This window comes from Megalopta genalis, chromosome 8 (assembly GCF_051020955.1).
Source record: "Megalopta genalis isolate 19385.01 chromosome 8, iyMegGena1_principal, whole genome shotgun sequence".
In the NCBI taxonomy this organism is placed as follows: domain Eukaryota; kingdom Metazoa; phylum Arthropoda; class Insecta; order Hymenoptera; family Halictidae; genus Megalopta; species Megalopta genalis.
In genome coordinates this window covers 15,820,491-15,848,015 of record NC_135020.1, presented here as the reverse complement: position 1 = coordinate 15,848,015, position 27,525 = coordinate 15,820,491, and the positions used below count along the sequence as shown (strand labels likewise).

The 27,525-nt window shown below is 39.0% G+C and overlaps 4 protein-coding genes across 8 annotated transcripts in view; 1 reads left to right on the top strand and 3 right to left on the bottom strand.

Annotated features, from left to right (window-relative positions):
- The window catches only part of LOC117217565 (unc-112-related protein), a 132,728-nt gene extending 116,564 nt beyond the window's left edge, over nucleotides 1-16,164 (bottom strand). Inside the window, exon 1 of the mRNA XM_033465252.2 lies at nucleotides 15,605-16,164. Coding sequence (XP_033321143.2) covers nucleotides 15,605-15,743 — 139 coding nt within the window. The 5' untranslated portion in view covers nucleotides 15,744-16,164. The remainder of the gene's footprint in view (nucleotides 1-15,604) is intronic.
- Nucleotides 16,165-16,804: 640 nt separating this feature from the next.
- On the bottom strand, nucleotides 16,805-21,067 carry LOC117217540 (uncharacterized). Of its 2 annotated transcripts, none has more exons than XM_033465209.2 (7): nucleotides 20,686-21,067; nucleotides 20,552-20,604; nucleotides 20,242-20,311; nucleotides 19,770-19,966; nucleotides 19,479-19,692; nucleotides 17,970-19,395; nucleotides 16,805-17,133 (listed from the first exon to the last, which is right to left on the bottom strand). In XM_033465209.2, the coding sequence occupies exons 1-6, from the start codon at nucleotides 20,843-20,845 to the stop codon at nucleotides 17,972-17,974; spliced, it is 2,118 nt and encodes a 705-aa protein (XP_033321100.2). In that variant the 5' UTR covers nucleotides 20,846-21,067; the 3' UTR covers nucleotides 16,805-17,133; nucleotides 17,970-17,971. The 2 variants fall into 2 exon arrangements, with proteins under 2 accessions (XP_033321100.2, XP_033321101.2); XM_033465210.2 differs by having other exon boundaries at nucleotides 16,805-17,096.
- A 414-nt stretch (nucleotides 21,068-21,481) lies between these two features.
- Nucleotides 21,482-22,895, top strand: Uros1 (Uroporphyrinogen III synthase 1). Its single transcript, XM_033465283.2, has 2 exons — nucleotides 21,482-21,914; nucleotides 22,110-22,895. The coding sequence occupies exons 1-2, from the start codon at nucleotides 21,644-21,646 to the stop codon at nucleotides 22,709-22,711; spliced, it is 873 nt and encodes a 290-aa protein (XP_033321174.1). The 5' UTR covers nucleotides 21,482-21,643; the 3' UTR covers nucleotides 22,712-22,895.
- Nucleotides 22,896-22,977: 82 nt separating this feature from the next.
- On the bottom strand, nucleotides 22,978-25,766 carry Pez (protein tyrosine phosphatase non-receptor pez). 4 transcript variants are annotated; one of them, XM_076524329.1, is made up of 8 exons: nucleotides 25,676-25,766; nucleotides 25,502-25,579; nucleotides 24,736-25,102; nucleotides 24,498-24,666; nucleotides 24,263-24,424; nucleotides 24,108-24,196; nucleotides 23,840-24,041; nucleotides 22,978-23,763 (listed from the first exon to the last, which is right to left on the bottom strand). In XM_076524329.1, exons 3-8 carry the CDS (start codon nucleotides 25,083-25,085, stop codon nucleotides 23,437-23,439), a joined length of 1,299 nt encoding a protein of 432 aa, XP_076380444.1. In that variant the 5' UTR covers nucleotides 25,086-25,102; nucleotides 25,502-25,579; nucleotides 25,676-25,766; the 3' UTR covers nucleotides 22,978-23,436. The 4 variants fall into 4 exon arrangements, with proteins under 4 accessions (XP_076380444.1, XP_033321172.1, XP_033321171.1 ...); XM_033465281.2 differs by having other exon boundaries at nucleotides 25,421-25,579; nucleotides 25,676-25,765; XM_033465280.2 differs by having other exon boundaries at nucleotides 25,421-25,722.
- Between the last annotated feature and the right edge of the window lie 1,759 nt (nucleotides 25,767-27,525).

The window sequence follows — 27,525 nt, the reverse complement described above, 5'->3', positions numbered from 1 at the left end:
CACGTTCGAGAGATAGGCGCGCGCTGTGTCAACCGATTTTGTTGCGGAACTGCTACCGACCATGAACTGTTGGAGTCTAAGCAGTCCCCGTGCATTGCTTAAAACAGACGAACTCGCTCGAACAGAAGTGTTCGATTTAACTTTCGAATTTAAGCCTTTGTACTCGGTGCTATTTTAACCGTAAACCTAAAACAATTTTTCTGACTTCAGCAGCGAGTCTAAGCAGTCCTCGTGCATTGTTTAAAACAGAAGAACTCGCTCGAACAGAAGTGTTCGATTTAACTTTCGAATTTAACACTTTGCACTCGGTGCTATTTTAACCGTAAACCTAAAACAATTTTTCTGAATCAAGCAGTGAGTCTAAGCAGTCCCCGTGCATTGTTTAAAACAGAAGAACTCGCTCGAGCAGAAGTGTTCGATTTAACTTTCGAATTTAACACTTTGCACTCGAAGCTATTTTAATCGTAAACCCAAAACAATTTTTCTGAATTAAGCAGCGAGTCTAAGCAGTCCTCGTGCATTGTTTAAAACAGAAGAACTCGCTCGAACAGAAGAGTTCGATTTAACTTTCGAATTTAACCCTTTGCACTCGGTGCTATTTTAACCGTAAACCTAAAACAATTTTTCTGACTTACAGTATTTCCATTTTATATGACAAAGTGCATTTTATGTATATGAAATTGAGTCTTGCGGTGACTTGTACAACAGTTACACTTTTAACAATTTTTCAAATGGAAACTTTGTTGATATAAAAATTATCTTGGAATAACAATTTTATATATATTATTGTTGTATATATATTATATATATATATATATATATATATATATATATATATATATATAACAATTTTAGTGATGCCTCCGAGTCACCACTCGAGTGCAAAGGGTTAACTTTCTTAATATATCCATAAATGGTACACGATGCGATGACTGCTCTAAACAAGCTAACTACTTATGAATTGACGATGGAATCAAATATTGTGTGATAATATATCAATCTTTAGTCGAAACATCAAATGACCTGAACGACAAATCGAGCAAAATCAGCTTGGCACGGAACATGTTAAGAAAGAATTCTCAGACTTTCAACGATCTGAGAATTAAAAAATTCGATTCTCGGTCATATTCATCGCAATGCGCAGTGAACAGATCAATTGTGTTACTATACATCCATAAACTGAGAAAAGATTGGAAAAGCAACGACGTAAAAATTCGTCGTGTTTCGTTCTTCTTCGTACAATGTTTGTCTTCGAGAATGAAAATATCCGACAATACTCTATCCGAACAGAAACCAAAATGATATCTCCATCCGAAAGCTTCCTGTTAGAAACCACGAAGTAGAAACATCAGCAACGTTCCCACATTTTACCAATTTCCAGGCACACACCTCAAAGTCTACGTCATTTTAATCGCTGCGATACATTGTTCGAAATCGCGTTTCCTTATTACCTCTGCACTCGAGCCGTAGTCGCGCGATTATGAATGGATTACATTCGTTGATCCGCGGCTATCTAATCAGACGAACGCAACAGAAGGTGCGGACAGAGCTTGTGCAAAGTCTCGATCGGATTCGAGAAGCGAACGCGAGGCAAATCAACGCGAGATCCTGCTCGAAGGGCTGATCAGCATTCGGCTCGCGGTGATTTCGACACGGTACAGTAATGTCTCTCTAATTGACGCCCAGATCGACCACAAAAATGGACAATTTGTGAAGAGGAGATACGATTATTCGAGCCTTGCGGTTTATTGTTACAGTTCTAAATTGTCCACAATTATAAAAACGAGCCGCAAGGCTCGAATAATCGTATCTCCTCTTCTGAAATTATCCATTCCAGTGGACAATCTTAGCGTCAGTAAGGGAGACATTACTGTACACCTCGGTATTCAGGATACTGGAATAACGAGGCGTAAGGTAACCCGGTTCCAGGCTGGTGCGCGCACCGTAGCGGTATAGGATGATCGATCGGCAGTGATTTACGGGAATAATTGTCCGCGGTGCGTGAACGCGCGGCGAGAAGGTGGTCGCCGATCGGGCCTCTCTCGCCGAGAGGTAAGAAAACACCTCGCCCGAGTACCGTAACACCGACCTTGCCTCCAAATGGCGAAACGGTCCCGGGTGCACTACAATAAACGTCTGCGATTCTTCTCGTTCGCTCTGTTTGCCCGCGCTCGCTCGCTCGCGCGAAAAGAGAAATGACCGGTATCGGGGACGAGGCCGCGGGAAACCGAGAATTCGGCCAAGGAGCGAGCGATCTCGCCGAAACCTGTCCGATCGTAACATCCAACGGCAGCTTCGTCGTTTCTGGCCGCTTTATAGGCGTAAATATTTAAAGAGACGCTGAGAAATAGCCGTGATCCAACGACCCGATTTAGCCGAGACGTTCGACCGATCGGTCTCCGGTAGATCATTGGGACGCGGGAATCGCCTTGCGATTATTATGCAACCGACATGATTATGTTGCGGCATTTTGACTTGGCCGAGCGTGACCGATACTTTTATTGTCGGTACTTATCGTTCTGTATCGCCGAGTGCGCTCGAAATCTGGGTAATTTGAGATCAAGAAATGTGTCGGATGACGAAAGTGTCGATTACTGTTTGATACGAATGTTCTGAGCAAAAATGCTCGACACGAGCATGTTTAACCAGTCAGTTGTTTTTGAAGAGTACACTCGTCGCGAAGAGATGCCAATACAGTATAATGTCTCCCTAATTGACGCTCAGATTGTACACGAAAATGGACAATTTGGGAAGAGGAGATACGATTATTCGAGCCTTGCGGCTCGTTTTTATAATCGTTTTTACAATCGATAACCATAAAAAAACGAGCCACAAAGCTCGAACAATCGTATCTCCTCTTCAAAAATTGTCCATTTTTGTGGACAATCTGAGCGTCAATTAGAGAGACATTACCGTATTTCGTGTTACGACGAGAATATTCATCGAGAATTGCTAACTGGTCGAGTTAAGTAAACGAGTAAATGTTAGTAATAAAATTAACAAATAAAATATAATTGAATAATTATAGGCTCAAAGTAACTTTCACGTTTTCACTGATGTTTTAAACAATAATTTAATGAAACATTATATTTTGTATATTTCTATATTAGAAATAATAGAAAATAGAAACGACAGAAACAATAGAAAATAGAAACAATAGAAACATACAAATAATGTTTCTTTTGGTTTTTGTTTAAATGTCGGTAAAAGTAATAGAATAAAATTTTTAAAAAAGTAATAAAAGTAACATTTAAAACATAATTGAATAATTATAGGCTCGAAGTAACTTTCACGTTTTCACTGATATCTTCAACAATAATTTAATAAAACACCGTATTCGTATATTTCTATATTAGAAATAATAGAAAATAGAAACCATAGAAACGTACGAATAATGTTTATTTTGGATTTTGTTTAAATATCGGGAAAAAATGTGCAAGTTACGTAGGGACGAATGAAAAATTGTAACACGAAATTACATCATACGTACTCCACAATTTCCTCTTCTCATCAGCCGCTACTCTCTTCAGCATCGGATTAATAATTCTCTCGCATGAACAACCAAGCTAGAAGACCTCTCGAAGATACGATATCGATATCTCTCGAAATACAATGAAGAAAAATGATCGATCCCGTCCCCTAACGACGAATAAGTTCGTTTGATCGTGACAAAGTGTCCACCTCGTATATCGGCGCCGATGATAGCAGAATCGCTTTGATTATAGGACCCTGCGGTCAAGATGGTGTCCTTTTTCCGCGCGCGGTAGGCCACGGGGGAGAATTTCGTAACAAAGCAGCACACCGAGCGGTGATCCCGGGTGCGAGGTAGCCGGAATATAAAATTACGAAGCCGGGTAATCCGAGCCCGTGCTCGTAAGCCGAGCAGATAATTCGAGTTAAGTGGCTCTCTTGGGTAAGTCGAGGTTCGCGGAGACTTTGCGCCGCCGTCGAGTTGCTCGTCGATCGAGTAGAAGCGTAAAAATCGGCGTCGAGGCGGTGTCGAGAGCTAGCCCACGCACTCTCAGCCATTTCTCTCTCTCTCTCTCTCTCTCTCTCTCTCTCTTTCTCTCTCTCTCTTTCTCTCTCTCGCTCGTTCGTTCCACGTTTTTCTTCTTCCCACCTCGCCGCGTTCGAGACTCCTACAGAATGGTACGTGTCGTAACCGACTATAAACATCGGCACCTGCGGGCCTGTCACCTTTCTTCTAGTCGGCCGCGTCGTCGATCGCCTCCCCGCAGTCGTAAATCGCGAGCCAAGGTGCCGCTGGGACACCTTAACCGACTGAAAACGCTCGAAACAGCCTCGGAAGATTTTCTCACCATCCTGGCGCGGCGATTTTCCATAGGGAAAAAGATCGTCACAGGTACGCGCAGGTATGCATCGCCGCAAGCAGGACCTGCGAGAACTATGGTAATTTAAGTGGACTGCTGGGTGCATTAGGCTGGAAGGGATTCAAACTCGGCGCCTAATTTTGTTAGCGCAATAGATGTTCCATGTGCACTGCACAGAGAATCGGATCGTAACAGGTGGATCGAAGAAGCGACAATCTATAATACCTTTCATTCTTCTGTTAAATTCTGAAAACTGAAAGAGTGCATCTGCACAGCCACAAGAGCCAATGACTTTCTTCGCGACATTTCGCAGCATCTTTGCACAGCAACAGCAATCGTATAAACATATTCTCTAGGCAAAGCAAATGAAAGGACAGAAAAGTCAGTCCTTATCTGCTGCAGCAAAAATTTCCGTTTTACAGCTTGGAGGATCACTTTAATGTCACTTGTAACCGGTGTTTTGAATACGTTTCTTACGGTCTTTTATTCTAGCGAAACAAAAATACAGCATTCCATTTAAAAAGATTTAAATAATCTTCAAACAACCTTGTTAAATTTAGCGAAAAAATGTTTGCCTTGCATCAACGTGTTTCACGTAAAAAGAAAAAGAAATTATATATATTATTCATTATATATTTATAATTATGGAGAGCGGGGGGGGGGTGAAAACCATTGTTCACAGGATTTTACGTATCTAACCACTCGTCGTTAAACGTGTAAACGATCGAAATAATATGTATGTACATACAGTAATTTTTCCCGGATATGCCAAATTTCGGATAGCTATAAATTTCCCTGTGCTTGTCCTACGCCTATGTAATTTATTGCTATGCCGATGCTAAGGGTCGACGGTGTCGGTCAGGCGTGTGATGCGGCACGCGACGCGAATTCCCAGAAGACAACACAAAATGGTCTGTTTAGGTGTGAGTCAGGTAAGAAAAACCGCGGAGCTACAAGCTACGTGGTAGGTACAGTAAATTCTCTCTAATTCGAACTCAGATTGTGCGCAGAAATGGATAATTTGGAAAGAGGAGATACGATTATTTGAGCCTTGCGGCTCGTTTTTATAGTCACCGATTGCCAATAACTAAATAAAAATGAGCCGCAACGGTCGAATAATCGTATCTCTTCACCCCAAATTGTCCATTTTTGTGCACAATCTGAGTACGAATTAGGGAGAATTTCGGATCGTGTCATGTGGCCTCCGAATTGCCTTCGAATAGTGTCATGTGTCCGAATTGCCTTCGAATCGTGTCATGTGGCCTCCGAATTGCCTTCGAATCGTCTCATGTGGTCTCCGAATTTCCTTCGAATCGTTTTATGTGGCCTCCGAATTGCCTTCGAATCGTGTCATGTGGCCTCCAAATTGCCTTCGAATCTTGTCATGTGGCCTCCGAATTGCCTTCGAATCGCCTCATGTGGACTCCGAATTGCCTTCGAATCGTCTCATGTGGTCTCCGAATTTCCTTCGAATAGTGGCGAAAATTTACAAATAAAAAGATTAAGTCATAGTTTTAGCATTACTATGTATAGTAATGTCTCCCTAACTGACGCTCAGATTGTCCAGAAAAATGGGCAATTTGGGAAAAGGAGATACGATCATTCGAGCCTTGTAGCTCGCCTCTTTATAGTCGTTGACAATTGGTCACTATAAAAACGAACCGCAACGCTCGAATAATCGTATCTCCTTGTTCCAAAACAAGTCGAGCAATCGAACGAAGCAACAGGTGGAATGAAAATGCAACGATCTCCCATTCATTCTCCTATCGAGCTGTGAAAGCTAAATGGATAAATCCGCGCAGCGAAAGGAGTACGACGACTTGGATCCGGCAACAGGTGAATCACGAGACGAAAAGATCCACTTTGAATAGCCTCCTCGTGGCCTACAGACTTATTACCGATCGACGGATTCGTTAATTAAACGCGCGCTCCTAGGTGTCCAGGTGAGACTTCGGTCTCTCGGTTCCCATCAGCAACGCCGCACGCTCCGCGCCCGGTTTCGCAGAAGCGAGACAAGAAGAATGTAGTCTTGTCATCGGGTTACTGATGGTACGGTACTTTCGAGTCCCCGGCTCGCTTCGCGTTCCTCGAGAGGCCGCGCGCGCGCACGTGTCCACCCGGCGAGCGTTAATTATGCGAGCGGAGTGCCACGCGACTCTCCTGTCTCCGGATTTCGCGCCGACGGTACGGATCCCGTGCTTTTCCCCCTGGGAAATATGAAATCCGGTTGCAATAGTCGCGAAATTCTATCGCGCCTACGTCCTGAATCCGCTAAAAGTCGAATGCCAATCGTATTTTACGTTATGCCACTGCATAAACGACCTCGACCGAAGAGTATCATGTTCGTTGTTGAATCAGGTACGTTATAGCAATCATGATTAATTGAATTTCATTAAATAGTAAATTAAATGAATAATAGTTATATCGAACAATAATTGCCATGCCTTAACTATTACAAACAGAAAAACCCCAATGGAAGGTTGAACAGATTACAATACAGAGTTTGGAGATCGAATTATGTTAATTCTTCAATGACACCTGGAGGTTCGCTGCTGAATTAGGTATGTTCTAGGATTCGTAATTAATTGAATCTATCATTTAAGAATAGATTGTTACGACGTTTCTAACTACTCTAAGTAAACAAGCTTAATCGAATCTTGTACAGATTGTACGAAGAGTTTGGGGGATGAAATGGTGCTGAGAATCGTGACGTCGCAAGACAAGCCAGCAAATATTGCCGGCATTTTGTAAATGCTTCAGAAGACATTTAAACGTACGAAAGGATTGGAGAACTAAATTGGATCGCGTGACCTTTTTTTACTAATCAAATTGATCATTCTGTGATCATCGTTAGTTCGTCCATTGGAACGAACCTTGAAACGGAGAGAAATCATGAAACGTTGCCAATACGGTAACAAAGGTGCAAACATTATAGCAAAGCTCTTACAGGAGAATACAGTAATGTCTCCCTTACTGACGCTCGGATTGTGCACAAAGATGGACAATTTGGGAAGCGAAGATACGATTGTTCGAGCCTCGTGACTCGTTTTTTATGGTTACCGATTGTCAACAACTATAAAAACGAGCTGCAAAGCTCGAACAATCGTATCTCCTCTTCCCAAAATGTCCTTTTCTGTGAACAATCTGAGCGTCAGTAAGGGGGACATTACTGTACATAGTAATGCTAGAACTATGACTTAACCTTTTTATTTGTAAATTTTCGCCACGATTCGAAGGCAATTCAGAGGCCACATGACACGATTCGAAATTCTCCCTAATTTGCACTCAGATTCTGCACAAAAATGAACAATTTGGAGGGTAGAGATACGATTATTGGAGCCTTGCAGCTCGTTTTAATAATTGTTGGCAATTCATGACTTTAAAAATGAACCACAAGGATCGAATAATCGTATATCCTCTTCCTAAATTGTCCATTTTTGTGGACAATCTGAGCGTCAATTAGAGAGACATTACTGTACAGTAATGTCTCCCTTACTGACGCTCAGATTGTCCACTAAAATGGGTAATTTGGGAAGAGGAGATACGATATATACGACAAGAGGAGATAAATTATATCATATATAATTTATTTTTATAATCGTAGAGACAATTTATAACTATAAAACTAAACCGCAAGGCTCGAACAATCGTATCTCCTCTTCCCAAATTAGATTGTCCATTCCTATGGACATTCTGAGCGTCAATTAGAGAGACATTACTGTAATTCTAAAATTTCGAAGTAGAACATTTCTAGCGAATGTTCGAATTACGGATCGAAGGCCTGCGACAGGTGGCGCGAGGGTGATTCGCGCGGCACTGCGGTATAAATTTGCAGTCGTTCGGCTCCGAATGACGGCGATAGGCGATCGCCAAGTGTCTCGTATGCATTTGTATCGCGTTAAACGCGCCATTTAGAAGCGACCGCGGCCGTTTAAGTGGCGAACGAGCGAGCGACGTCGCAACGCGTTTTCTCCTCGCAGATTGCCGACCTTCGTTCGCCGCGCCAATGCGCTCGTCGTCGACTAGAGCTCGACGCGACGCCCGATGCCACTCGGACACCCGGTATATATTTACATAGGGCTTTGCCGAGAGCGAGGCGAGACGACGCCGTTCCCGAAGCTGTGGACGAGCACCTGTACCACTACGGTAACCTGTCAAGCTGGAAGGGCAAGAAAGGGCCACGTAACAAAAGCTCTTGCTCAGGAGCACGCTTTTTTACCTGCTTCACATCCGACGAATCTCGACCTAGGGCGTGCCGAGCCTCGAAACTGCTGGATTTTCGGCTGGGTGGAAATACGCTCAATGGCGAGCCGGCACGTTTGTACACCCTCGCTGGTGCGGCTGGTCAATTGTCGCTCGAGAATTACGATTTCCCGTTTTTAACGAGATCCTCGGTTCTTGGAATCGAATTTTGAAGTTGAATTTTCTTGCTGTCGATTATGAAAATTGGAACGAAAATTGGAATAAAAAGGAAGATCGGTTACTGTTTTGTTGGCAGGAGAAAGAAATAAAAGATTCACATGTTCAAAACTAAAAGAAAAACCAAAGAGACCGCGGTATATAGTGTAGATGTGCAGATAAAGGGACGAATTAAATAGATTTATAATTCTATAGAAAAAGTTTTATTTAAGTATTAAATCGTATAAAAAACTTATAGTATAGTTCAGAAATTAGGGGAATTTTTGTTTGGTCCGAAGACTGTATACAATGTATGCAATGAGAAGAAAGTGAGTCGGAGGCCATCTTGAGCCGAGGGGCGAGGTTTATATCAAATAAATAAAATAAAAATACTGTTTCGTTGGCAACATCGATCGATCTAGCCTTCTAAAAGAATTATTTACAAAATGTATTCAGTCCGATGAACTTTTCTACAGGTTCTTGGAAAATTACACATTTATTCACACTTAGAAATACATGATGCCTTAGAGTCGTTAACTATAATATCGATGAGCATCGTAGTACATTTTGTTACCGAAGATTCAGTTCACCGAATTTAACGCTAATTGAAGAATAGAAATAAGAATAAAAAGCGATACAAACAAAAATGGCGAGACGCCTATGTAATTTCAGTCTTGTCACTTTTAGTGCTCGGTTTTTCGAGTTCGAAGACCAATATTAAACTTCGGAAAAGACTGTTCCCTTCGAACACCAGTTTCCTAGCAGCTGACATAACTTATTTAGCCACGTATCAACGTCGATCTCAGAGAACCAGCTGCAAGGAACAGAAAATGACCTCTCCGCATCTCTATCTTCGAAACAACAGTTCAAAAGAAACAACGTTGATCGTTGAGAGCGGACGCTCTTCAACTCGACAGGCCTACCTCGAAGCAAATATCGACGCCTTCGTGGAATTATCGTTATTGCCCGCAGAAGGGCATATCTCCCAGATAGCTCGTATCTGCTAGTGCCGTGAGCAACGAATAAACACCGCGATTAAAATCCTCCTGCGCCGGAAGTGGTCTTCTGCCGGCGGTGGGGCACGGCGTCCAAAGAAGAAGAGAGCATTCGCAAAAAGTGATCTACCTTAGACGGTCCACCGAAGAATTCCGCATGGTTCGCAGCCAGAAGAGCTGGCTGCTGCCCGTTGAGGAGGAATTTTCGAGAAACTCGGCGACGTAAAAAGAAGACGGGTAACTGAGTTACGGAGGCGGAGGACGAGATTTAATGAAGGGATAAAAGGTCGGACCGTCCTTTTAAGCCCGGCGGAACAGACAGGGCAGAGTGGCGGCTCGAAAAATCGTCCGAAGAAAACGCCGGGTTAAAATAAGCCCGGTTCTCCTCCTCCTCCTCTCTCTCTCCTTCGGGAGGAGAGCAGGACCCGTCGTCTTCATAAGACGCCGCCGAAAATACACGGACGCCTAATAGAGGGACGCGGTACCAAGGAGTTTATGCTCGGCCAAACAAGCCGAAAGGGATGAAAACGAGGAACCGATACGCGCTCTAAGTGTGAATTACGAGCGTGCATAAGCTTTCTCGTGAAAATAAACGGTGCCCCGTGCCCGTTTTCTATTTTCACTACGGCGAAACAGAATCGTCCCGATCCTTTTTCCTCTTCTCCGCTTGCGTATCCGCTCGCGACCGGAAATAGACCGGTGGAAAATAATCGGCCGCCGTCGATTCGAACTCGGTCATCGAAGGCATCCGTGAATTTCACGGACAATTTGCAGCAGCAATTGCTATATAGCGTCTCGGGCGGAACAGCTGCGAGGTGGCTTCTCTCTCTCTCGTCTGAAACCGAGGTACATTCTCCGTACGGATGGATGGAACGTGGGCTATGGGCCCGACTCAATTGATCGAAATTGGCTAATTCGTCCGGGGATGCTAGCTCGCTCCTAATGCGGTTAATTAACCGGTGTATTGACCTGCGGGGACTAGCCGAGCCGGTTGTTTTATGCTTCCATCGAGTTGCTAGAGCGATTTTCGGTAAATTATAACGTGTAATCAGGTGAGAATGAGGTTTCCCAACGTGGACCATCTCTCGTACAGCTGTTGTTCTAGATGCATTTCGCTCCTCCGAACCACCTACGGAATATTCCTGCTCCTAGGCTATTGATTCTACGGCAGCGTTCCTCAACCCGTGCAGTCCAACCTTTCTTTGTAATTAAATGCTCAATGGTTATTCAGAGTCCTTAAAACCTGGATACTGTGTCTTCGGATATATTTTCTGTTTAGGATACACTTTTGCGTAAATTTCATCTTGAATCCTGAAAACGTGGATGCTATACTTACGTTATGAGCTCTATTCCAATTCTAGAAAAAATTCTATTCTAATATTGTCAATTTCGAGTCATAAACTCTCCTTTCTATGCTACAATCACTCTTCCCTTAGGTTTATTTTGCATCCTGGGATTCTGCATGCTCGGCTCGATCAGACAACAAGATCCAGCCCAGTCGATTTTCAGTCTGCGAGTTGAAACTTACAACCCTTCTTTCCATAATACAATCGCTTTTCCGTTAGCATTATTTTTAAGCCTGAGAACCTAGCTACTATTAGGCTACAAGATATTCCAACGGATTCTTCGTTTTCAAGACGCAAATCCTTCCCTTTACAACCTTTCTTTAGCTTCATCTTAAATTCTGAGAATCTGCACGCTCTGCTTGGTTAGGCTACAAGGTATACGTAGATTAGAGAGAGAGAGAGTTGGACTTCTTTCAGCCAGAAACTCTCCTTTTTTTGCACTGTAATCGCTTTTCCCTTATCCTCATTATGAATCCCGAGAACCAAGGCTACACTGCTTAGAATATGTATAAGGGCTGTTACTAGCCTGCGAATCTTTATAGAAAATAAAAAAATGTTATGTATTAATTATTGGAAGCGGAGATCGAATAAATATATATTCCTCATTTCAATAGTTCTAATACATCAACAATAATGTAACAGCATAGCTAAATTCTTCTGATTGTCTTCGCGGCTTTGCATCTCATTTAATCACTTCCGCCATAAATGCATTTAAATCTGCAGTCTATTTATTCAAATACATTTCTCATGTTCGAATCACGAACGAGAATTTCCTGCACCAGAATCGCTTTTCTCTTAGCTTCATATTAACCGTTTGGCTGCTGACGTATTTTTTCAGAAAAAACAACAATCGAACGGTTGAACCCTGCGAATCTGACTATCGTGCTCGATCAGACAACAAGGTCTAGACCGGAACGTCCTCGCTCCTTCTCGAGACTTCCAGAGAACGAAATCGAAAACGAACGCATCTAGGTCCAGCCGGCTCACAGAAGAACGCAGTACGAGCCGACGCGTAAAGTGCGATAAAGAACTACAGGATAATGGGGATACCGAACCACAGGTTGGCAACCGGGGGTCCCACAGGGAGGGTGCTGGAGGTATTCGTAGAACCAGACTGTTCTCCAGTGGCGATTCGCGAATGGAATCAGACACCGGCTCTCGGTTACGCTTATCAGCGAGGAAAGCGGCCGGCAAACGGTGTTTCGTTTTACGTGCGGCGAGTGCCCCATAGGGTCTAGGCCTGTCTCACGTGTCTCTCTATCGTCCCACCAGCCTGTGGGAGCTCCCCTTTAGCATATAAAGGAGTTCGGTGGCCGCGTACGTCCGTTCGTCGCCGTCACGGCGAAACTAGTTCGACCGTCCAGTTTTTCCACTCCCCGATACACGCTTCAGTTTGTGTGCCCATCGCATCGGCCTGGTGGGAGAGAGATAGATGGATGGATGGATGGATGGATAGATAGATAGATAGATAGATAGACAGATAGATAGATAGATAGATAGATAGATAGATAGATAGATAGATACATAGATAGATAGATAGATAGATAGATAGATAGATAGATAGATAGATAGATAGATACAGTAATGTCTCTCTAATTAACGTTCAAATTGTCCACAAAAATGGACAATTTTGGAAGAGGAGATACGATTATTCGATCCTTGTGGTTCATTTTTATAGTCACGAATTGCCAACAATTATTAAAACGAGCTGCAAGGCTCCAATAATCGTATCTCTACCTCCCAAATTGTTCATTTTTGTGCAGAATCTGAGTGCAAATTAGGGAGAATTTCGAATCGTGTCATGTGGCCTCCGAATTGCCTTCGAATCGTGTCATGTGGTCTCCGAATTGCCTCCGAATTAATTAGTATCGAAAAATTAGAAATAAAAAGATTAAGTCATCGTTTTTATTCTAGCATTGCTATGTAAAATAATGTCTCCCTAACTGACGCCCAGATTGTCCACAGAAATCGACAATTTAGGAAAAGGAGATGCGATTATATTCGATCTTTGCGGCTCATTTTTATAGTCACGAATTGTCAACAACTATTAAAACGAGCTGCAAGGCTCCAATAATCGTATATATATATATATAATTTATAATATATATTTTTATAATTTATAATAATATATATATATATATATGAAAAAAATGAACCGCAAGGATCGAATATAATCGCATCTCCTTTTCCTAAATTGTCGATTATATATATATATATATATAATTTATAATATATATATATATAATTTATAATATATATATTTATATTTATATATATATATATATATATATATATATATATATATATATATATATATATAGAGAGAGAGAGAGAGAGAGAGAGAGAGAGAGAGAGCAGTCGCGTTCCTTCCAGCGACACGCTAATAATCCCTGCAACTTGTTGCTGGCCCCAGACGAGACGAGGACTTCATCGATTCAGCCCACCCCGGGCGGTACTTTTACCTGGTACATATTTTGAAAGACCGAGCCAGCCTCCGGTTCGAGGAATTCTCGCTTCCGAATACACAGAGCCACCTTTCCCTCTTTTCAACGAGCAACAATTTCTGAACCATGAGTTTTCTCGCGGTCACAATTGTAGTACAGGTATGAACACGATACGCGAGGATTACGGCAGAGTGACACAGGATCCGTGCGCGAGAATCGTAGACGCGATTCATTTTCTCGAGGAATTTTTAATGCGACGGACAACTTAGGTTCACGGTTGATTCATTCCGGAAAGAAGAAACAGGGTTCGATGAAATGATGCAAATGCTTTTTGAAAGTATGTTCGATCGCTGTCATTCGGTGGTGCGAAGTTTAATTATTATTATTATGTTAATATATATATATATATATATATATATATATATGTATGTGTTAATAATATAATTTATATTATTATTATATATTCGGTCACATGTAGGTGGGTGACACTAATCCTTGACTGGTTTGCAAAATTCATCTTTCATCCACCATGATTAATTTTAACTTTCTAGTTTCAATACCACTAATTGAATTACTTTTACGTTGCGGGAGGTTTTGGGGTTGATTTACGTCACTTAACATCTTAAGGAAGATGTATAGTATGTAGATAGGTAATTATTGAATGTAACGACGTTCAAATCAACGTAGTTTTCCAAGAAATCGTACAATCCTTCGGAGAATCTATTGATGCGTATAAAAATAGCGTTGACTACTATTATCAAGTACTATTGAACAACTGATCATGAATATGTATCGCCAACAGCAACAACTCGCATAGATGAACCAGCTTCAAAACTTCGAAAAAAACTTTCGAAAATCGAGCGTGCCGCTAATGCATAATCACACACGATGTAAGCGTAAAAAGTGACGCGTTGCTTTATAACGTTTTAAATATTGTTTTTTCTTTTAACGTACGCTTGACGTACGAAATTTATTCGATGTTCTCCTGCAAAAAATCTCTCCGTAATTGCAACAATTGTCAAATAGATCGGTCATTTTTACCGACACGGTAGATTCAGTGATAATATTAACCCTTTAATGCACAGTTTTTTTGAAAAAGACCGGCCAAAAAAATCAATTTTTTTTAATGTAAAAAAACACAATTTAGAACGTTGTCTTGGCAAGAAAATTACAAAAATACAAAAATAATCAAAATTTTTATTGCAATTTTGGATTTTGATAACATTGCAGAAAATAGTCGAATATTGTAATATTACACGCACATCGACTTTTTTTATCTTTCTTTTCGAATTCCCATTTCAGAATAAACATTATTATCAGTAAAAATATTTATTTACACTTTTAAAACATAAATAATAACAATACTAGTATTTATAATATTTATTATTATATTTATATATATTATTATTTATATTTTAGTTTACATTATATTTTAGTAAAATATATATTGAAAAATGAGCGAATCAGAATCTGAATATGAATACGCTGTCGGAAAGCGGCTCACAAGGAAGAGATAAATCGTAAGTGATAAGTAGAAAAAGGATATATTTTATACTTGAATAAGGTAAGTATTATAGCTTACAATCCCATGTAAATAATAAATATCAATAAAACGACTGTTTTTTTTTTGCTTTCACATTGTTATTTTCAATTCTCGATTGCATTCGAGTGTGAAAAATTATAGCAACATAAAGTACAACGCCGCTCGAATTATCTCGAGTGTGCACAGTTTGGCCAGTTTAGCGCGCTCGAGTTAACTCGAGCGTGCACGTTAAGGGGTTAAATTTCAATCCACGGGTTCCTAGCTAAATAAGCTGGGAACTGCAGACAAATTTTTATTAAAACGATCTCATTTTGTAGTAAACGACCGATGAACCGATCCGCCTCGATAACGGTCCAACGCGTGCCCGATTCTGCGTGCGATTTACTTGAAACGGTCACGTGACATTTAACCGCATATCACGTGCAGCAAGTTAATCGCGAGCGATCGTTCGAATTTTTCGTTTTCGCGCGCTTTCGTTCCCCCCCGAATTCACCGCCGAAGAAGAGGAACAAGAGTTGGTACGAAAGAGAGCAAGGCAGAGACTCACCGAGATCGTCGACCAGACGTAGCATGACACCGCCGATGTGCAGTTCCCCTTTGACTCGCAAAGTCCTCTCCACTTGTAGATCAGTCACGTAGACACGCAGCACCCAGCTGCCGTCCACCTCGTGGCCGTCTGAATACATGTTGCTCGGGAAACAAAACGAACGGTGAAAGAAAGATCGCGGAGAACGGTCGGGACGCGTTCTGTCTTCGGGCACACCACGGAAACTGTTCGGCTCTAAGGAGCTGAAATCATGGTTTCGCGGCACTCGACACCGCTTCGGCACACCGGAAATATACGAATTGCCACGGGCGACGATGTTTCGTACCGACCGCTTGGTCCGAACAATTCGAATTCACTTTACGATCGGGAGAATCGAATAGAACGGCTCTCAAAACGTAACTTTGCGGCGCACTTGCGACACACTGGCCGTCTCTCGCGGGACTCGCACGAGTGCACGACTTCCAGCCCAGCTCCGAGTCCTGAGTGCAGAGGCGCTCGGATCGTTCGTTCGCCACAGGCCTCAGCTGGTTCCTTGACTGGTGTCGGACCGAGCACTCTCGGCTTGGCTACCTTCTCTTACCGAGAATAGAACTATTTACAAGTGACGCGCGCTTGGAATGCGCGCGCAACTCCGGCCCCCCCTCAAAGCCCCGCCAACTTCCCCGGCCACAACCGCCTTCGACGCCACCGGTACCCCGCAACCCGCCGTTCGCCTGACCCGTCATACAACTCGGTTTCCTTTCGCTCCGCGGTCGCCGATTCCGTTGCTCGTCATCGGTGTCGAGCGAATTTTATTCGCATTTCAATAGAGAAATATGTATCTGTCCGAACTGTCTGTCAATGTATCTGCTACGCTTGGAAAATTAACGATCTTTTTCTACTGCGATCAGCCGGAACGGATACCTCTTTTTTAGCTACAGTCTCTTTTTCGCTTGCGGCAGCATGGTATGTCTTGTAAATTTTGTTTCAGGCTGTGACGAAGTTTGTGTTCTATCGAATTGTATCAGATGTAAATTCAAATGTTTAGATTGTTTAGTGAAATATTCTTGAGTTGCGGTGGAATGTAGATGCAACATGTAAATGTTTTTATCGGTTGTATGCACCTTAGTAAAATATTAGGAAGACCGAAAATAAATTCATTGCCTTTGGTCTCAGCAATAAGATAGATTATTGAATTAATTGAAAATTGAAACTCAAGTATAAGAGGTAATTGATTTTATTTCTGTCCACCTCATATGAGGATTTGTTCACATTTGATTAAGTAATGTGGGAATAAGATCTTTCAGAGAGAAAGCAAACTATAATTCATTCTTCTGTTAGTTTGTTTTTAATAGGTATGGTAATGGTGATTTGAACTTAGAGTCTAGAGACAGTTACAGATTTAAATTTTGAATAGATCTTCAACATGAATTGTGGCGTCATCCATAGAAGAACTCCCAAGTTTTTAGACAATTGGTTCAGAATTAATTTCGTTAGATGACACTGCAGGCATCTAAAGAGTGAACACAGACTGTAGAATCCTCTGTCCTCTTCTCATGAAAAGCAAAAGCACGAACGTGGTATATCTCGGTATTTCGATTTCTACTTCTACTTATATTTAAAAAAATGTATGCATTGTTGACAGGACGAATAGGTATAAATGTTAGTTAAAAAGCTAAAAACTATCAATTTATCAATGGCACTCGTTTTATTAATAATTCATCAAAACACTCATACCTTTTTAGAGTTTAAACATTACCCAGTACCTCAAATTCTATTAATTTTTTTTAATAATAAATTAGATGGTAAAATAGCCGAGGAAATGCTTAGCAACACCGCCTACCAAAAAAATGGTTACAAACCTTACGTACACAAAAATAAATAATTTATCACTTTTTCTCAATCGTAGTGATCTATGAATTGAGGATAATATCGAATAGAAAAATTTTGAATAAAACGTAAAAAACTTACAAATGTTTTCGAATACTTTAATTTTATTCCTTTAATTATAAAATTATATAATAAAATTAATGATTAAAGCTGAGATTCATTTATTAATTTCGTTTATTTTTATTTTATTAACTTTATTTTCATTTTTATATATGTTAGTACGAATAAAAAAGATATAGATTTATAGCTTAATCGTATATCAAACTCATTTTGGACTACTATCGTTGGCGCTGTCTTACTTTTGTCTTCTTGATTTTTATATAAATATATAAAAAGTTTGTACTTCTTTCTTTCAACAAACACATACATTCAACATCATTCAGTATGTAAGAATGGTAATATACTTTTTTTATTGTAATCTTACACCTCATGAACGACACGTAAACGTGAATTTTGTATTATTTTAACTTATGTTAAATGAAATACAATTTGCTACCTTTAGGTGTCCAAATTTTCGTCCTGATCAGCCACCTTTAATTTTCTCCTGTTTACAGATTTATAATTAGTTTTCTTTGTCTTTTTAATTATTTTCATAGGTAATTCTTCATCAGATTCATCTTCGCTTTCTTCCTGATAATTCAGCTTTGCTGTTCTCCCGCTTACGGTATTAGAATTAGTTTTCTTTGTCCTTTTAACAATTTTCATAGGTAATTCTTCATCAGATTCATCTTCACTTTCTTCCTGATAATTCACCTTTGCTGTTCTCCCGCTTACGGTATTAGAATTAGTATTCTTTGTCCTTTTAACTATTTTCGTAGGTAATTCTTCATCAGATTCATCTTCACTTTCTTCCTGATAATTCATTTTTGCTGTTCTCCCGCTTACGGTATTAGAATTAGTATTCTTTGTCCTTTTAACTATTTTCATAGGTAATTCTTCATCAGATTCATCTTCATTTTCATCCTGATAATTCACCTTTGCTGTTCTCCCGCTTACGGTATTAGAATTAGTATTCTTTGTCCTTTTAACTATTTTCATAGGTAATTCTTCATCAGATTCATCTTCATTTTCATCCTGATAATTCATCTTTATTGCTCTTCCGCTTACGGTATGAGAATTAGTTTTCTTTGTCCCTTTCACTATTTTCTTAGATAAGACTTCATCAGATTCGTCTTCATTTTCATCCTGATAATCCACCTTTGCAGCTCTCCCGCTTACAGTAGGAGAATTAATTTTCTTTGTTCTTTTAACTGTTTTCTTAGATAAAACTTCATCAGATTCGTCATTTTCATCTTCATAATTCATCCTTGCTGTTCTCCCACTTAAGGTTTTAGTACTAGTTTTCTTCGTCTTTTTAATTATTTTTATACGAAACTCTTCACCAGATTCATTGTCATTTTTATCCTGATCATTCCCTTCTTTTTTTATAGAATTAGAATTAGTTTTCTTCGGTCTTTTAACTATTCTTATACGAGATTCTTCATCAGATTCTACTTCAATAAATATTGGTTTTCTTGTTCGCGGCGATTTTCGAGTATTATCTACAGTTGGCTTCGTTGATTTCAACGGAGTAGTAGATTTGAATACCTCGCGTTTACGTGGGCTACTTTCGAATTCTAATTTTCCATCTGGTTTATGTGATAATTGCTTTAAGCCCTCTGTTAATATTTGCTTAAATTTGTCATAATCTGGTATACCATTGAACTTCATACTCGCCAACTCAGACATGTATCTAAGTATAGGGCTTGGAACAGCTTCAGTGAATGTTTTCTTTAAAAATGCTGGTATATTTTTAAATGCCTCTTCCTTCTGCTTTTGCACTATAACTGGACTTGATAAATCTTTCTCCCATAAGAGAGACTTGTTTAACCATTGAATCATATTATAACCCAAAATTTCAAGATCACCACGCATTGTTGACACTGAAATAAAAAAGCAGAAGAGTGCTCTAACACCTAGAAGTAAGTAATGTACATTTCGAAAATTAATTTGTGATTATTATTACCTCCCATGTGACCATCTCGACTAACATATTCAATGGTTCCATTATGAGCTTTCTTTGGATCTAGTTCATATTTATCTTTTGTTGTAAGACGGGATGCCAACCCAAAATCTACTAAATAAACCTGATCTGGCAACTTCAGATCCAACAATAGGTTTGCCCCTTTTATGTCTCCATGAATATACTTTCTGGAGTGAATGTATTCTAACACATTTATCTAAAAACCCGGATATTTCCATTTAATATTAGCTACATTACAAAAGTAAAATCAAAACAACTTGCAATGTTTCTTACTATTTGTAAAGCTACTTTGTACACTGTATGTTCTGGAAATTGTCTCTTATTTTGTTCGAACAACTTCCACAAATCCACACCATATCGTTCTAATACTATAAATCTGTATTTAGTATTTTTGTATTCATGACTTCCAGAGCCGAGATATGGAGGCATACCAAGCCTTGAAAGTTTCTTCTTCTTTCTCCAAGCATTAACTAAAATGAATATAATTTTTATTGTCATAATGTCTGCATAATTATTTATTTGAACATATGAGAACATGTTTCAGGAATAGTACAATAACGATGCAACAATGCTTATATTATTATATATGCATTATTAGATTATTAGATTTCCCTTCCTATCTCTCATAATATTATTTTGTATTAGTACACAGAGTAATTCTTCTGCTTTGAAGATTTCTAGCAAAAAATCATCTTATACTACGTATTCTGAACCATCTTAGTAAATATGCTATTGGAATACTTACTTTCATCAGGCTTGGCGTTTCTCATATAAAAGTGCATTTCCACGAACAATGGCCCATTCCCATGTGGTTCCTATAAATTCGAAGACATACTGAATGTCATATAATTGTTAATACAACATACTAAGGGCTAATTCTATATGAAAAAAGAACAAGCCTAAAATATAAAATAACATTTCTTCATTTGAGATTTCCTTCTTGAAACAATCGACTACAAAAATCTGCTCGGTACACGTATAATCTATAAAGTCTCAACTGTATACTAATCTGTAAAAATTAATTATGACATGTTTTATTTGTAATTGGTACTTACAATCTTAATTACATTTGGATAATCCTTTGGAAACTTTCCAGTGTACGGAGCAGCTGTAATCAGTAAGTGATTTATTTGACTAACTTTGAATATGACAACAGATGTTGCAAGTTTCAATTGAAATAAGTGCTCACCACAATAAATTTCGCCAAATCCTCCAACACCGATCGATTTGCCAAGAACCCATTGAGTATCTTTTAAATCTTTGAGTATCTCACCAGGCGATATTGGATCTGGTAATTTATATCCATTTGCCCCTTTTCTTTTTGGCGCTTTTTTTACTTTACCCGCCATATCGAGGTTATTAATATAATAATGCTTATAATTCGTACATAAATGAGTGTTAACTCGATCATAAAACACAGAAGACTAAATACAATCACAGGTGTTAAAAACTTATATTTTAACGTACAAACAAATTCATATGTAAACAAATAACTTTAAATTAAATCCGGTGAGCAACGAACTCCTGCTTACAACACCTCAGCCGTTAATACAAAAAGATTCCAAAGCAATGAAACTCAGTGCAGCCATCACGCGCACAATGAAAATTCATGTAACGCAGAATTTAACACAACATAATACGCGTTAACAATAGTTTACACAAAAAGTAAGAACGTTATATTCTCACTGACGGTTTTCTTAGTTATTTAATTTGTTTAATTAACGACATATAACAATGGATAAAAACAAAATTTAGCGTTGGTAGGCCTGATTATTTCAGTTTGATTATTATTTTAGTTTGAAAATTTTAGAAGAATATTTGAAAAAACAATGAATATTCATACATCTAATCCTTTATGATTCACAATATCTTCATGTTTGGTTTCAGTTGCGGCTTTATTGTTCGAATTTTGAAAACCCTAATGGGCAAAATAGAGTTTCATATTTTTGAATTTCGCGCCATGTGCAGCCTTTCAACCAGTACGTAACTCAATATGTTTAATACTTATATTATGTTTAATATTTACTGTGATTTTAATTTGTTATTTTTACTTGAATTACCGATTTAATTGGGTTTATATTAAGTGATTCATACTTCTTAAATGCCAATTAATCTGCAGTAATGTTATCTCGCGCGATTTCACAGATATGTCGCGATATTTCTCATGGTATCAGCATTCGAATATTGCGGGACATCGCTTTTTTGCGCATTTGTTAGCGGTGGAATTTGCAAACATGGCATCGCGTTATGGAGTAGTGTTATGTCGTGGAATGTCAGAAAAGAATGATTCCCAAGAGATTTTCGTTGAAACCTTTAAAACTGCAGGTTACACGTGCAACTGTTTGCCTACTTTAACTTTTAAGTTCGTGAATATGTTAGAACTACAAACATGTCTCCATTCGCCGGACTCGTATCAGGGTACCACTTTTTATCAAAAAAATATTTTACATTGATGAGCAGAAGTGAGTACCTTTTGAAGCTGAATAACTTGTTTAAAATTGAACCAAACGACTTGACCATTTTTCAATTGTTAGAGTGACGCTCACTTTTGATCATCGCTCTATCTTCACTATTTACTGTTCTAAGTATTCGAACTCTTACTTTGTTATACAGGACTTATACTGACAAGTAAACGCGCAGTCGAGGCAATCGATCTCATATCTAAGGAGAACGACAAGATTTTGCTGCCTTGGAAAACATTGCCTGTATATTGTGTAGGGCCTGCAACCGAATCTTTTGCTAGAAGTCATTTAGGTTCTGAGAACTGTTTTGGTAGGGAAACTGGAAATGCTAAAGAGTTAGCTGAGTTATTAGTTGCAACTGTTAAGAAAGGGTCAAAACCCCTGCTATACCCTTGCAGCGAAATTGGTAGAGAGACAATCGAAAAAACACTCACAGAACACAATATAGAAGTCACTAAGATAGTTGTGTATAGAACTGTGCCTAGCGAAACGCTAGAGCATGATTTGTCAGAATTTTTGGATAATGTATCTAGGATATTTGTCTTCTTCAGTCCTTCTACTGTGGAATTTGTAGTGACTATATTAAAGAAAAAATCTTATAACATGAACAATGTAAAGGCAGCTGCTATTGGACCCGTGACCAAGCAAGCACTGTTGCAGGCTGATTTAGCTGTTTTTGCCACTGCGGACAAACCTGACTCAAATTCTTTGTTAGAAGCTATTTTGAATGCTGAGAGAAGTGAAATTGCATGAGAGACTATGTAAAGAAATTACAGAAATGATGTATATGTGGTTTATTGTTATCATATGTAACAATATGAATTTGTTTAATCCATTAAGGTTATACTAAATTAATTCTTTACATTGTTAAGTATTTTTACATTTACACCAAAATTATACATTGTATTGTCTCAATGTATTAGAATTTTTATTAATATTTTGTTGTGTTTATATTTGCCATATCATATATTAAGTAATTTATTTGAGCTTTGGTAGGAAAAATGTTAAAATCAAATGTATTAAAGGGTTGATAATTGCGAATTTTATTTTTGTTCCAACAATAAATACAGTTTCCTAAACGGACACATTAAAAAAATAGGCTCAATGTGTATATACAATACAGTCCTATGCGAATACAACATAAATTATAACATTATAACGTTAAAGAACCATTGAGATACATTTTTAGATACATACTATATAGAAATAGTATAACTTTAGACTCACAATGAGAGAACAGAGAGTGGGTGAAGTTGTGCGTGTCAGTCTTTGCTATTTAATCTCCATCGGATATCCTATAACGTTTACAAAGTGTATATGTGTGAATGATTGTTAGAGAATACTGAACCTTGAAAGCACTTTCAACACTGACAAGGGACTCGGGATCATTGCCTATGACCAGATATTCACGATGTCTCCTTGTTAGTCCAATTATTTTCATTCTACACAACCTTCTCCATCTTTAACTTTATAAATGTTTAATATCTACTTCGGTTAACAACATTACCGAGAAGGCACGAAAGATCAGCACCGACGATCGTGGACTGATTAGCGTAATAAGGCTGAGGAGGGTTTTCCCCGTTGTTGTATTTCATTTGAACCGCGGTCTCGTAATCTGGCGCAGGTCTGTACGATGGGAGTAAGGCACGTAAGTTGTTGATGTCCGTGGATGATACAGACACCACTGGAGGATACGGTGATGTCGATAGGTCGTTGTAGCTTGTCCATCGTGTGTGACCTTCCGCATTCCTTGTATCCATATTCACAGACACAGCATGGTCGCCTGAGTCATTTGTGTCGCTGTCCTAAAATATTTCAGAATTTTTACTAAATATTTCTATTCATACATTTTCTAACTGGTTGCTCGAGGCATATACTTACAAAATACCCATTAGTTGGTCTTTCCAAAGGACGCGATTCCTGATGCTGCATGTAAAATGTATGCTGTGCTATGCACAAACGCCACACGTATTTGGCATTGCGAGATTCGCTAAATACAAACTGCTTTGCTTCTTCACCCTCTGCCTGACACTCTATTCTGAACGTTTTCTTGTGATTTATTACGTTGCTTATGTCTTTCCACCTATGGTGGAATAATGCGTTAGCTTTCGTTCAAGACTTTTAACAAAATATATGTATACGAAATTACCTATAGAACTGTGTTGTCTGTGTACTTGGATAGACGACCATAATTCCGTTTATGGAAATTCCTAGTATCACTTCATTATTGCCATTGTCCTGTGTTTAATGGGCATTAATATTTAAGAATATTAAGAGCAATCATTTATAGAAGTAAAGGCATACCTTGGTGGAAAATGTTTCATTGCCATATCCTTCTAACTGCATGACAGTAGATATGTACAATTCCTCTGATGCAGCTTGCGTAACTCCAAGCAGATTCTTGTATTGACACACTGCAGTGTGTAATTGAGACTCTAGACCACCTGGTTCTGCCTGAATGGCATCCTAAATAAAAAGTATATGAAATTAAAATTAAGTTGGAGAACTTTCATATTAAATAGAAAGTCTATTTAAGTACTTTAGGAAATAGCGTGCACTGCTGTAGGCACTCCATTGTGTGTCTTTCCGCATCGTAGTTACCAAATTCTGCTTGCATTGAATAACTAGCTAAAAGAGTAGCTTGCCTAGAGTTACAAGGGAATCTTCCTTCCAATACGTCGCTCTTCAGTTGTAAGTAATAATGGTACCTAAAAATAAACAATTTCAGACATAATAGCAAATTACGATTGAAAAAGATCCAGTTCAGTAATATCTACCTAGTCATCTCGTCTTGAATAAGTTGCACATCCGTAACATAGTACATGATCCTTAAATACAGACTAAAATTTTTTGCCTCTTTCTCAAGTTGTTTCTTCAACGGTTTGTCCATGTCCACCCATCTTGGCGATGGGGAATCATGTTGAGATATATAACGAAGTCCAAAGAATTCTGGCTGACCCAAACCTAGGCGTTGGGTCACATTGTCAAGACACTCTTGGCCTAAACTGTCAATACTCAATGTACATTCGATGGACGTGGTATCTAAAAGCTCGACACAGATCACATACTGATTCTTCGACACCACATTGTATTGTCTACTTTTCTTTAGATGAAATTTGAATGGCATTTTAATATTTTGATTGGCTGAAAAACAATACGAATCTGATATGAAACTGCAACGGTCACGCGAACATAGTTATTTTTATATCAATCAGAAATTCAAAAATTAAACATTAATTGGATGTAAACATTCTCGGTCAGTGATTAAAAAGCAGATTTTTAGAACTTGACAGTGACAGAATCGTAACGAACAATAAAAACATTGTTATGACAGAAGAATCAACCGCATACTATTATTACAATCGGTCGGAAAAAGTAAATACCGCGGCACTGCGAACGAACACCGAAATATCTCTCACATTCTACGATACTTTTACTTTTAATTGAAATATATGTACATACACGCGCTGTTTATATTCCACTCTGTCGAGCATGAGAAATGTATTATTTTTCCCCGATTAACAAATCGAGGGCATTTCTAACCTCGTTTCTCACGTCATTAAGGCTGGTTGCAAGAGAAGGCGCTTCGGGTGCCACCAACGAATATTTCAAATATCAAATCTACAATGATAAATCTTCGTTAGAAGAAACCAAAAGTAATCGAAGAAAATAGGCATTGACATTCGTTTGATTATTTAATACGCATAATACACCCACGTCAAAATACTTGAGCTCCCCCCCTTTTCGAAGACGTGGGAGCTTTTACCCGACAAGATACCGCTCTCATATGGACGTATTCTATGAAGCTAAACATGTTGCACACATCGTACGAGATGGAGCTGAAAAAATGTTAATTATAAAAATTTTCACTAGCATTAATTTGCTGGAATATTTTCCAATATGTAATTTCGATTTTGTGACAAATTACGTATGTACTTTCTATTTGATCAGTCGGTAAATAAAATTAATAAGGAAATTCGTTTATAATTTCAAGTACACACCCTTCTTCTAAATCGTTTAAATGTTACAAGTTAAAAATTGTAACTAATTCAATTAATCTATTTGTTTTGTCTTTCAATTTATCTATTTTAAGATCTCCCACTCGAGCTGAGCATGAAGCGTGTGGTTTAATTTCAAATTCTTCCAACTCTGGAAACTTAACACTAACTCCGTCGGTAATGGTGTTTATCGCGAAGGTTTTAATATAACCCGTCTTTTGTCTTGCTAATACTTTCCCAATATGTACACTCCAGAGCATGTGTCTAATCTTTTCACATAATCTTCTGAACACTCTTTATTTTTTACTGGAAGAGAGACTAGGATTTTAGTGCGAGGCGATAATTCTAACGTAGTGGTGGAACAAAGAGGACATCGTACCACTTCCGTAGTTCCGTCTCGCTTTGTTTTGATTACGAAGCAAGCCTGGCCCGGGCCTGCTTGCAAGTGTAAACACGTTTGGACGGTGCCGAGCGGCCTGGCACGCCGCAAGCACGGCACGCGTAGTGTGAACATTACAATGTAAATCAAATGTAAGAATGATTCGAATGGCGCGTAGATGTGAATCGACCCTAAGAGGACAAGAGTACATTTCTCTGTACAACATAGTAACAAAACATATGCTAGTATAATTTAGTTTTTGGGGTTCACAATATATCGAAATCTGTATTATAACGCAAGCTTGCATCTACATATCTCTGATTCCACGTTGACAGTCCTTCTACTTAGGTGCTATCTTATAAGCATCTTATAAACTTGTTAAATTTGTTGCTCTGTATTATCAATATCATGAATTTTGATGTCATGACGGTATGGGTTCAATGTCAGACTTTCACCGACAGAAATCATCTAATGCCATAAAACTGCTTGGACTCCATGGCTTCGGCACCATCAATTTTTACCTTACTTTCGCAGGCGATTCGAAATGGACAAAATGAACGATAATCAATTCAAAATTTCCTTTGGAAGTGTTCTCAAGGCTTTTACGAGTGCACGTGAGGGCCCCAAAAGAGTCCTCCGGTTCACTGAAACGGCGGTTTCTTCCGCAAAACTGCAACGTCATAACGCTTATTACTGTACTCATAGTAGAAATTAATATTATATATATTATATATTATTATATTTATATTATTATATATATATATATAATTAATACAGGATATTCGCTTCTTGCTAACGTGCCTGTGATGTCGACTGTCGGTAACGTCGAATGCGACACGGAATGGTAAGAGGGCTATAGAGCCCTAAAAACCTAAGACGGTAAAGCCCATAAGATACAATGTCTGCACGGATCCTAAGTCTGTATTCGCACGTATACTTCACGTGTACACATGTTCACCGCACGACGACCTTCGAAATACTGAAGACTACAGATATCGTATTCTATTTTTGCGGCGCAGATGTTTATCGTCACTCCTTAATTTTTTTGTTAATCTTACTCTGAGAATCGAAGTGACGACTGCCTCTTGCAACGCACTACGTGAACACATCGCTGATTAAATGTCCAAATATAACACTCCGATCACGTTTTTGAATTTCGGATACCCGCAAAATCTTCGGGTCCCGACATG